The sequence below is a fragment of the Somniosus microcephalus genome, unplaced genomic scaffold (assembly GCF_052327205.1).
Source record: "Somniosus microcephalus isolate GS21.2 unplaced genomic scaffold, FLI_Smic_1.0 unresolved_chr1, whole genome shotgun sequence".
In the NCBI taxonomy this organism is placed as follows: domain Eukaryota; kingdom Metazoa; phylum Chordata; class Chondrichthyes; order Squaliformes; family Somniosidae; genus Somniosus; species Somniosus microcephalus.
Genome location: NW_028225179.1, coordinates 36,502,034 through 36,514,474, shown reverse-complemented (window position 1 = coordinate 36,514,474; position 12,441 = coordinate 36,502,034). Strand labels below are relative to the sequence as shown.

The 12,441-nt window shown below is 57.0% G+C and overlaps 1 protein-coding gene across 1 annotated transcript in view; it reads right to left on the bottom strand.

Annotated features, from left to right (window-relative positions):
• The window catches only part of LOC147094615 (kinesin-like protein KIF22), a 73,352-nt gene that overhangs the window by 18,500 nt on the left and 42,411 nt on the right, over positions 1-12,441 (bottom strand). The window contains exons 7-10 of the mRNA XM_085974450.1: positions 11,524-11,644; positions 5,881-6,034; positions 5,149-5,266; positions 125-308 (exon numbers count right to left, since the gene is read on the bottom strand). Coding sequence (XP_085830576.1) covers positions 125-308; positions 5,149-5,266; positions 5,881-6,034; positions 11,524-11,644 — 577 coding nt within the window. The remainder of the gene's footprint in view (positions 1-124; positions 309-5,148; positions 5,267-5,880; positions 6,035-11,523; positions 11,645-12,441) is intronic.

Here is a 12,441-nt window from a genome sequence, read left to right as displayed (position 1 = left end):
CTAACCCAGGGGTCACTGGACAGTGATCAGGAGCAGGAACCCTGGCTGATTTTGCCACTCCTGTGGCTGGGAGTTGCTCCCTCAGTCAGTGCTGAGCAGCGCCACCTGGGTCAGTCCCCAGTACCTGTATTTGTAGATTACTCTCCTCCAGTTTTTTGAGAAGCTGGAGACGCTCCTGTTTGGGAGTTCCCAGCAGCGGAAGACCACTCTTCCCGTACTTCCTCAGCATGTTCTCTAGATTGGAAAGACGTTCCATCACATCAGAGTCGTAAACCTCAGGGTCGAAATCCCCCGGCTTCAGCAGAGGGCTGGAAATGAGAGAGGGGAAAACGCACTGAATGAGGGACTGCACATTCAAATTACAATCTGCGCACATCCCCCCCAACCTCACCATAAACCAAATCAGACAGTGCATGAGGAGGCCATTCAGCCCATCGCACTTGTGCCGGCTCTGGTGGAGCTCTCCAATTAGTCCCACTCCCCACTGCTCTGCCCCCATAGCTCTCAATTTCGACCCTTTAGGTATTTATCCAATTTCCCTTTTGACAGTTACTATTGAATCTGCTTCCACCGCCCTTTCAGGCAGCGCATTCCATAGAAACATAGAAGATAGGAGCAGGAGTAGGCCATTCGGCCCCTCGAGCCTGCTCCGCCATTCAATGCGATCATGGCTGATCATCCAAATTCAGTACCCTGTCCCTGCTTTCTCCCCATATCCCTTGATCCCTTTAGCCTTAAGAAATATATCCAACTCCTTCTTGAATATATTTAATGAATTGGCCTCCACTGCCCTCTGTGGTAGAGAATTCCACAGGTTCACCACTCTCTGGGTGAAGAAATTCCTCCTCATCTCTGTCCTAAATGGTTTACCCCTTATCCTTAGACTGTGACCCCTGGTTCTGGACTCCCCCGCCATCGGGAACATCCTTCCTGCATCTAGTCCTGTTAGAATTTTATAGGTTTCAATGAGATCCCCTCTCATTCTTCTAAACTCCAGTGAGTATAAGCCCAATCGACCCAATCTCTCCTCATAAGTCATTCCTGCCATCCCAGGTATCAGCCTGGTGAATCTTCGCTGCACTCCCTCCATGGCAAGAACATCCTTCCTCAGGTAAGGCGACCAAAACTGCACACAATACTCAAGGTGTGGTCTCACCAAGGCCCTGTACAACTGCAGCAAGACATCCTTGTTCCTGTACTCGAACTCAATCGCAACAACTCGCTGCGTAAAAAAAAAAAATTCTCATCCCTGGAGAAAGCGCAAAACAGATTTACAAGGATGGTAGCAGAACTGAGAGATTACAGCTATCGGGAAAGATTGAACAGCTTGGGGCTTTTCCCTTTGGAAAAGCGAAGACTTGGAGGTGACCTGATCGAGGTCTTTATAAAATTCTGAATGGGTTGGACAGGGTCGATGCGGAGAGAATGTTTCCACTTGAAGAACATGAGAAATCGGAGCAGGAGTCGGCCCTTCGAGCCTGCTCCGCCATTCAATGAGATCATGGCTGATCGTCTGCCTCAACAACACCTCCCCGCTTTAGCCCCAAACCTAAAACGTGCAAGGGCAAGTCTCAGTAACGGGAGACGCCATTAGTGCCAGGGCAAAATCTGAGCCCATCTGAAGCACGTACTGCGCCAGTCTGCTGATGGGAGAAGCGGTTAAAGCTATTAACTGGACAGGGCGGGTTGACTGAAGATCCAAGAATCCAGCAAAAACAACAAAAGAAATTTCAGAAAGAAGGAAACTGTGCCATTACACGAAACTGTCTCTAAACAAAGTGGTTCAGTTGCCTCGGAGTCACTTGTGGGAGACTCAAACTCGGGGCCATCAATACAAGATCGTTCCTCATAAATCACTGGTTAGGCCTCAGCTGGAGTATTGGGGACAATTTTGGGCACCGGACCTCAGGAAAGGCCTTAGAAAGGGTGCGGAGGAGGTTTACCAGGGATGAGCGACTTCAGTTATGAGGAGAGGTTGGGAGAGTTAGGACTGTCCTCCTCGGAACAGAGAAGGTTAAGAGGTGATCTAATAGAGGTTTTCAAGATGACGAGAAGTTGAGGGAGAGAGGGACAGAGAGAGACTCTTTCCTCTGGCGAGTGGGTCAATAACCAGAGGTCACAGATTCAGAATAATTGGCAGAAGATCTCGAGGGGAGAGCAGGAGAAAAGTTTTCACCCGGAGAGTTGTGGAGCTCGGGAACGCTCGAGCTGATTCAATCAATAATTTTAAAAGGGAGTCGGATGGGAGCTGGAGGAGGAGGAAGTTCCAGGGTTAGCGACAGAAAGCGGGGGATGAGGGACCGAGAGGGACTGCCCGATCAAGAGCCAGCAGAGGCACAACGGGCCGAACGGCCTCCTCCTGTGCTGCAAGTTTCTGTGATTCGATGAAATCCCAACAGCAATAGAAGGAGAAATTTCTGTACTCGAGCGGAGGGGGGCGTGGACCTCACTACCACAGGGAGCGGCCGAGGCCAACAGCATAGATGCTTTCAAAAGGGAAGTACGAGAGCAACGGGAAGCGAAAGATCTGCTGAAAGGCGGAGGTGAGGCAGACGGGATGGGAGGAGGCTCGAGTGGAGCCCAAACACCAGCCCAGCCTGCTTGGGCCGAATGCCCCGTTTCTGGGCCGGATATTCGACATAATTCCACATAATTTCGCCTCTGGTTTTTTTGCCAGTTCACCAGAGGGCACAGATTTAAGGCGATTGGCAAATGAACCAGAGGCGATATGAAGAAACGTTTTTTTTGTTTTTTTACGCAGAGAGTTGTTGTGATCTGGATTGCGCTGCCTGAAAGGGCGGTGGAAGCAGATTCAATAGTAGCTTTCAAAAGGGAATTGGAGAAATCCTTGAAGGGAAAAGATTTGCAGGGCTACAGGGAAAGAGCAGGGGAGTGGGACGTGTTGGAGAGCTCTTTCAAAGGGCCGGCACAGGCAAAATGGGCCGAATGGCCTCCTCCTGTGCTGTCTCAGCTGTGGCTCAGTGGGTAGCACACTCGCCTCGGTGTCAGAAGGTTATGGGTTCACAGTCCCGCTCCAGGGACTTGAGCACATAAAGCTAGGCTGACTCTCCAGTGCAGTACTAAGGGAGCGCCGCACTGTCGGAGGGTCGGTACTGAGGGAGCGCCGCACTGTCGGAGGGGCCGTACTGAGGGAGCGCCGCACTGTCGGAGGGGCCGTACTGAGGGAGCGCCGCACTGTCGGAGGGGCCGTACTGAGGGAGCGCCGCACTGTCGGAGGGGCAGTACTGAGGGAGCGCCGCACTGTCGGAGGGGCCGTACTGAGGGAGCGCCGCACTGTCGGAGGGGCAGTACTGAGGGAGCGCCGCACTGTCGGAGGGCCGTACTGAGGGAGCGCCGCACTGTCGGAGGGGCCGTACTGAGGGAGCGCCGCACTGTCGGAGGTGCCGTCTTTCGGATGAGACATTAAACCGAGGCTCCGTCTGCTCTCTCAGGTGGACGTAAAAGATCCCATGGCACTATTTTGAAGGACAGCAGGGGAGTTATCCCCGGTGTCCTGGGGCCAATATTTATCCCTCAAACAACATAAAAACAGATTATTTGGTCATTACCACATGGCTGTTTGTGGGACCTTGCTGTGCACCAGTCGCTGAAAGTAAGCATGCAGGTGCAGCAGGCGGTTAAGGCGGCAAATGGTATGTTGGCCTTCGTAGCGAGAGGGTTCGAGTACAGGAACAAGGATGTCTTGCTGCAGTTGCACAGGGCCTTGGTGAGACCACATCTTGAGTATTGTGTGCAGATTTGGTCGCCTTATCTGAGGAAGGATGTTCTTGCCATGGAGGGAGTGCAGCGAAGATTCACCAGGCTGATACCTGGGATGGCAGGAATGACGTATGAGGAGAGATTGGGTCGATTGGGCTTGTACTCACTGGAGTTTAGAAGAATGAGAGGGGATCTCATTGAAACTTATAAAATTCTGACAGGACGGGACAGGCTAGATGCAGGAAGGATGTTCCCGATGGTCGGGGAGTCCAGAACCAGGGGTCACAGTCTAAGGATAAGGGGTAAGCCATTTAGGACAGAGATGAGGAGGAATTTCTTCACCCAGAGTGGTGAACCTGTGGAATTCTCTACCACAGAAGGCAGTGGAGGCCAATTCATTAAATATATTCAAGAAGGAGTTAGATATCAAGGGATACGGGGAGAAGGCAGGGACAGGGTACTGAATTTGGATGATCAGCCATGATCTCATTAAATGGCGGAGCAGGCTCGAGGGGCCGAATGGCCGACTCCTGCTCCTATCTTCTGTGTGCGCAAATTGGCTGCCACGTTTCCCACATTACAGCAGTGACTCCACTTCAAGAGTACTTCATTGACTGTAAAGCGCTTTGAGACGTCCGGTGGTCGTGAAAGGCACTATATAAATGCAAGTCTTTCTTTTATCATTCTATGGCTCTCTCTTCAGCTGCCCTATCCCAACCTTGGGAAGCAGTTGCAGAAACACTCCAGGAGACAGTGGGCTGGAGCTTCGAATGGTCAGACAGATTAACAGAAGACGCTGAGCACACAGTGGGAACAAATGGCCCGAATATTAACCTGTGGGGCAGTCTCTTGCTGACCGACCGCCCAGAACAGTGTGTTCCAGGCAGACCACTCAATTTTCACAAGGCAGGCAGAGAAACACTTCACAAACAACATGTGACTCGCACAAAGCCCATTTAAATATCAAAGAGCGGCCCAAAATGTGTACCAACAAGAGGTACACACGTTGGTGCCTTGACACGGAACTGCCAGCACCCTCCCTCGGACACGGGGCCGTTTCCTGGGAAGGAGTCTGCTGACACATCGTCATGTGGTGGAGTCACAATCCAATTCTCTGATGCTTTAGATTCGGTTGTCACAGGCCCGGATTGAACACTGCGCCCCGACACCTCTCCTCACCCGAGTCACAGGCCAGGATCGAACACTGCGCCCCAACACCTCTCCTCACCCCGAGTCACAGGCCAGGATTGAACACTGCGCCCCGACACCTCTCCTCACCCCGAGTCACAGGCCAGGATCGAACACTGCGCCCCAACACCTCTCCTCACCCCGAGTCACAGGCCAGGATTGAACACTGCGCCCCGACACCTCTCCTCACCCCGAGTCACAGGCCAGGATCGAACACTGCGCCCTGACACCTCTCCTCACCTCAGTGTCAGCTCCTCGGAACCGCCAGCTTTCTCCGAATCATCCGATTTGAACATCTTGGCCGGCACTTGGGAACTCGACTGATGCTCTTCCCGGGGTCGCTTGGGAGGCTGCACACCTAAACCAGGAAAGGATGCGGGGGCATATTTAACGTCGCAGCCAGGGTGCAATCACGGTCAGACTTCAGGCAATAGCTCCTCCCCGGCCCCCAGCTCGTGTCTCGCAGCCTGCCCCTAAAACCAGGCTCACTTGCCAGGGGGGGAAAACAGAGCAAGAGCATTTAACAAGGATGGTGGGCGTCTTTTACATTAAACGTTTCCCAGCTTGCCTCGATCAGCCCCAGGATGATTCCAGGACTGGAGCAAATAACTGGGCTGAGTCCTTGACAGGGAGCAGTGATCGGTACAGTACCTGCTCGGTTTTGGGACTGGGATAGCTGCCCAGCCACCAGCAGTTAGGGTTACCACTTGTCATGGCGAATTGGACCAGAGTTCAGTAAATCCGGTGCCTTGTCGGGCAGAGGAGAGTGTCAGCCGCCCGGCTATTGAACACGAGTCAGTCAGTCGGGGTCGGCCGCCCGCCCGCCGGACGCTCACTCACTCGCCGGACGCCTCACCCACTCGCCCGCCTGCCGGACGCTCACTCACTCACTCACTCACTCGCGGGCCGGACGCTCACCCACTCGCCCGCCCGCCGGCCGGTCACTCACCCGCCCGCCGGCTGGTCACTCACCTATGGGCTGGATGGTTTCCTGGGTGAAGGGTCGATTGATGACCAGCTTGGACTTGGCGGCGAAGTTGAGGGCGGTGAGGGTGTTGTAGTAGTGCTTGTACTCTGGAGCAATGTTAGTGATCATCACGCTGTGGGCTGTCCCTCCCAGAGAGTCCTGCCGTTGGACAACAGCAACAACACTGAACAGTCAACACAAAGGACTGGCCCAGACAATCCAGACACTGCAACACATCACGGCCGGTCTCAGCCCAGACAATCCAGACACTGCAACACATCACGGCCGGTCTCAGCCCAGACAATCCAGACACTGCAACACATCACGGCCGGTCTCACCCCAGACAATCCAGACACTGCAACACATCACGGCCGGTCTCAGCCCAGACAATCCAGACACTGCAACACACCACAGCCGGTCTCACCCCAGACAATCCAGACACTGCAACACACCACGGCCGGTCTCACCCCAGACAATCCAGACACAGCTACACATCACGGCCGGTCTCAGCCCAGACAATCCAGACACTGCAACACACCACGGCCGCTCTCACCCCAGACAATCCAGACACAGCAACACTTCACGGCCGGACTCACCCCAGACAATCCAGACACTGCAACACATCACGGCCGGACTCACCCCAGACAATCCAGACACTGCAACACACCACAGCCGGTCTCACCCCAGACAATCCAGACACTGCAACACACCACGGCCGGTCTCACCCCAGACAATCCAGACACAGCTACACATCACGGCCGGTCTCAGCCCAGACAATCCAGACACTGCAACACACCACGGCCGCTCTCACCCCAGACAATCCAGACACAGCAACACTTCACGGCCGGACTCACCCCAGACAATCCAGACACTGCAACACATCACGGCCGGACTCACCCCAGACAATCCAGACACTGCAACACATCACGGCCGGACTCACCCCAGACAATCCAGACAATGCAACACACCACGGCCGGTCTCACCCCAGACAATCCAGACAATGCAACACACCACGGCCGGTCTCACCCCAGACAATGCAACACACCACGGCCGGTCTCACCCCAGACAATCCAGACACAGCAACACATCACGGCCGGTCTCACCCCAGACAATCCAGACACTGCAACACATCACGGCCGGTCTCACCCCAGATAATCCAGACACAGCAACACATCACGGCCGGTCTCACCCCAGACAATCCAGACAATGCAACACACCACGGCCGGTCTCACCCCAGACAATCCAGACAATGCAACACACCACGGCCGGTCTCACCCCAGACAATCCAGACACTGCAACACATCACGGCCGGTCTCACCCCAGACAATCCAGACACTGCAACACATCACGGCCGGTCTCACCCCAGACAATCCAGACACTGCAACACATCACGGCCGGTCTCACCCCAGACAATCCAGACACTGCAACACATCACGGCCGGTCTCACCCCAGACAATCCAGACACTGCAACACATCACGGCCGGTCTCACCCCAGACAATCCAGACACTGCAACACATCACGGCCGGTCTCACCCCAGACAATCCAGACACTGCAACACATCACGGCCGGTCTCACCCCAGACAATCCAGACACTGCAACACATCACGGCCGGTCTCAGCCCAGACAATCCAGACACTGCAACACATCACGGCCGGTCTCACCCCAGACAATCCAGACACTGCAACACACCACGGCCGGTCTCAGCCCAGACAATCCAGACACTGCAACACATCACGGCCGGTCTCACCCCAGACAATCCAGACACAGCAACACACCACGGCCGGTCTCAGCCCAGACAATCCAGACACTGCAACACATCACGGCCGGTCTCAGCCCAGACAATCCAGACACTGCAACACATCACGGCCGGTCTCACCCCAGACAATCCAGACACAGCAACACATCACGGCCGGTCTCACCCCAGACAATCCAGACACTGCAACACATCACAGCCGGTCTCACCCCAGACAATCCAGACACTGCAACAGATCACGGCCGGTCTCACCCCAGACAATCCAGACACTGCAACACACCACGGCCGGTCTCAGCCCAGACAATCCAGACACAGCAACAGACCACGGCCGGTCTCACCCCAGACAATCCAGACACTGCAACACATCACGGCCGGTCTCACCCCAGACAATCCAGGCACAGCAACACATCACGGCCGCGCTCACCCCAGACAAAGCAACACATCACGGCCGGTCTCAACCCAGACAATCCAGACACTGCAACACATCACGGCCGGTCTCACCCCAGACAATCCAGACACTGCAACACATCACGGCCGGTCTCACCCCAGACAATCCAGACAAAGCAACACATCACGGCCGGTCTCACCCCAGACAATCCAGACACTGCAACAGATCACGGCCGGTCTCAGCCCAGACAATCCAGACACAGCAACACACCACGGCCGGTCTCAGCCCAGACAATCCAGACACTGCAACACATCACGGCCGGTCTCACCCCAGACAATCCAGACACTGCAACACATCACGGCCGGTCTCAGCCCAGACAATCCAGACACTGCAACACATCACGGCCGGTCTCACCCCAGACAATCCAGACACAGCAACACATCACGGCCGGTCTCACCCCAGACAATGCAACACACCACGGCCGGTCTCACCCCAGACAATCCAGACACAGCAACACATCACGGCCGGTCTCACCCCAGACAATCCAGACACTGCAACACATCACGGCCGGTCTCACCCCAGATAATCCAGACACAGCAACACATCACGGCCGGTCTCACCCCAGACAATCCAGACACTGCAACACACCACGGCCTGTCTCAGCCCAGACACTCCAGACACAGCAACACATCACAGCCGGTCTCACCCCAGACAATCCAGACACTGCAACACATCACGGCCGGTCTCACCCCAGACAATCCAGACACTGCAACACATCACGGCCGGTCTCAGCCCAGACAATCCAGACACTGCAACACATCACGGCCGGTCTCACCCCAGACAATCCAGACACAGCAACACATCACGGCCGGTCTCACCCCAGACAATCCAGACACTGCAACACATCACGGCCGGTCTCACCCCAGACAATCCAGACACAGCAACACATCACAGCCGGTCTCACCCCAGACAATCCAGACACTGCAACACACCACGGCCGGTCTCACCCCAGACAATCCAGACACTGCAACACATCACGGCCGGTCTCAGCCCAGACAATCCAGACACTGCAACACATCACGGCCGGTCTCACCCCAGACAATCCAGACACTGCAACACATCACGGCCGCTCTCACCCCAGACAATCCAGACACTGCAACACATCACGGCCGGTCTCACCCCAGACAATCCAGACACTGCAACACATCACGGCCGGTCTCAGCCCAGACAATCCAGACACAGCAACACATCACGGCCGGTCTCACCCCAGACAATCCTACACATCACGGCCAGTCTCACCCCAGACAATCCAGACACTGCAACACATCACGGCCGGTCTCAGCCCAGACAATCCAGACACTGCAACACACCACGGCCGGTCTCACCCCAGACAATCCAGACACAGCAACACATCACGGCCGGTCTCACCCCAGACAATCCAGACACTGCAACACATCACGGCCGGTCTCACCCCAGAAAATCCAGACACTGCAACACATCACGGCCGGTCTCACCCCAGAAAATCCAGACACTGCAACACATCACGGCCGGTCTCACCCCAGACAATCCAGACACTGCAACACATCACGGCCGGTCTCACCCCAGACAATCCAGACACTGCAACACATCACGGCCGGTCTCACCCCAGACAATCCAGACACTGCAACACATCACGGCCGGTCTCACCCCAGACAATCCAGACACTGCAACACATCACGGCCGGTCTCACCCCAGACAATCCAGACACTGCAACACATCACGGCCGGTCTCACCCCAGACAATCCAGACACAGCAACACATCACGGCCGGTCTCACCCCAGACAATCCAGACACTGCAACACATCACGGCCGGTCTCACCCCAGACAATCCAGACACTGCAACACATCACGGCCGGTCTCACCCCAGACAATCCAGACACTGCAACACATCACGGCCGGTCTCACCCCAGACAAAGCAACACATCACGGCCGGTCTCACCCCAGACAATCCAGACACAGCAACACATCACGGCCGGTCTCACCCCAGACAATCCAGACACTGCAACACATCACGGCCGGTCTCACCCCAGACAAAGCAACACATCACGGCCGGTCTCACCCCAGACAATCCAGACACTGCAACACATCACGGCCGGTCTCACCCCAGAAAATCCAGACACTGGTCAAGTGGAGGCAAGGGACATCAGGAAGGAGGGGTTAATCGACACCAAGTAGGGTTCACTAGGTAGGGAAACCCACAAACCCCCGGGGGAGGGGAGGGAGTCCCACAGTTTGGAGACTGAGGGAGGGGAGGGGAGGGAGTCCCACAGTTTGGAGACTGAGGGAGGGGAGGGAGTCCCACAGTTTGGAGACTGAGGGAGGGGAGGGGATGGAGTCCCACAGTTTGGAGGCTGAGGGAGGGGAGGGGAGGGAGTCCCACAGTTTGGAGGCTGAGTGAGGGGAGGGGAGGGAGTCCACAGTTTGGAGACTGAGGGAGGGGAGGGGAGGAGTCCCACAGTTTGGAGACTGAGGGAGGGGAGGGAGGAGTCCACAGTTTGGAGACTGAGGGAGGGGAGGGGAGGGAGTCCACAGTTTGGAGACTGAGGGAGGGGAGGAGTCCCACAGTTTGGAGACTGAGGGAGGGGAGGGAGTCCCACAGTTTGGAGACTGAGGAGGGGAGGGAGTCCCACAGTTTGGAGACTGAGGGAGGGGAGGGAGTCCCACAGTTTGGAGACTGAGGGAGGGAGGGAGTCCCACAGTTTGGAGACTGAGGAGGGGAGGGAGTCCCACAGTTTGGAGACTGAGGGAGGGGAGGGAGTCCCACAGTTTGGAGACTGAGGGAGGGGAGGAGTCCCACAGTTTGGAGACTGAGGGAGGGGAGGGAGTCCCACAGTTTGGAGACTGAGGGAGGGGAGGGAGTCCCACAGTTTGGAGACTGAGGGAGGGGAGGGAGTCCCACAGTTTGGAGACTGAGGGAGGGGAGGAGTCCCACAGTTTGGAGACTGAGGGAGGGGAGGGAGTCCCACAGTTTGGAGACTGAGGAGGGAGGGGAGTGGAGGGAGTCCCACAGTTTGGAGACTGAGGGAGGGGAGGGAGTCCCACAGTTTGGAGACTGAGGGAGGGAGGGAGTCCCACAGTTTGGAGACTGAGGGAGGGAGGAGTCCCCCAGTTTGGAGACTGAGGGAGGGAGGGAGTCCCACAGTTTGGAGACTGAGGGAGGGGAGGGAGTCCCACAGTTTGGAGACTGAGGGAGGGGAGGGAGTCCCACAGTTTGGAGACTGAGGGAGGGGAGGAGTCCCACAGTTTGGAGACTGAGGGAGGGGAGGAGTCCCACAGTTTGGAGTCCTGGGAATGAATGAGTTAGAGTGGGAGACGGTACAAAGAAACAGAATGCGAGAGGCGCGACACACACATTCCCTTCTAGTGCAAACACAGCCTCTCCATTTAACCGGCGACTGCCCCAATAACTGGGTAAGTAATCACACGGCCGCAGGTCAGTGCCGAGGGGCAGCTGAAGGGAGAGTTACCTGCAGGAGTCGGGTCAGCTTGCTGTCTCTATAGGGAATCCGGGACAGCCCCTGGTTCAAGGCATCCACCACTTTACTGAGCACAAAGAGCGAGGTGTTAATGGCTCCGCTTTCCTTCAACCTGAGAAATACAAGCGAGGAGGATCAGTACCGCTCGCCCCGGTCCCCCGCCCCCCTCACCCGCCGGGGACCCTCGCCCCCTCACCCGCCGGGACCCTCGCCCCCTCACCCGCCGGGACCCTCGCCCCCTCACCCGCCGGGACCCTCGCCCCCTCACCCGCCGGGACCCTCGCCCCTCCCCCCCCCCGGCGCCCCAGGACCGCCAGGACCCCCACCCCCTCTCCCCCGGGACCCCCCCGCCCCTCTCCCCGGGACCCCCCCGCCCCTCCCTCTACCCTCCCTCCACCCCCCCCTCCCTCTACCCTCCCTCCCCCCCTGACCCTGACCCCTCCCCGGGACCCCCCGCCCCAGGACCCCCGCCCGCCCCTCGCTGGGACCCTCGCCCCTCACCTGGCCCTCGCCCCTCCCGCCGGACCCTCGCCCCTCACTGGACACTCACCCCTCACCGGGACCCTCGCCGCTCTCACTCTCACTGGGACCCTCACCCCTCTTGCTCTCACTGACACACACTCCCCCTGTACCCAGACACCGACGCACACTCACCGGATGCCCTGGTTTCCAGTCCTCCGGTTATCCTCGGATCCCGCCAGGTCGATCAGGTAGAGTTTCCCCGTCAGCTGCCGGAACGGAGCCGCCCGTTCTAACTTCACCACCTGCAGAACACGGGGAGGTCAGGAGAGGACAGGTAATCAGGGGCCGCTCTCCCCTGACTCACCCGCCCGCACCGCTCTAACCTCACCACCTGTAGAACACGGGGGGTCAGGAGAGGACAGGTAATCAGGGGCCGCTCTCCCGACT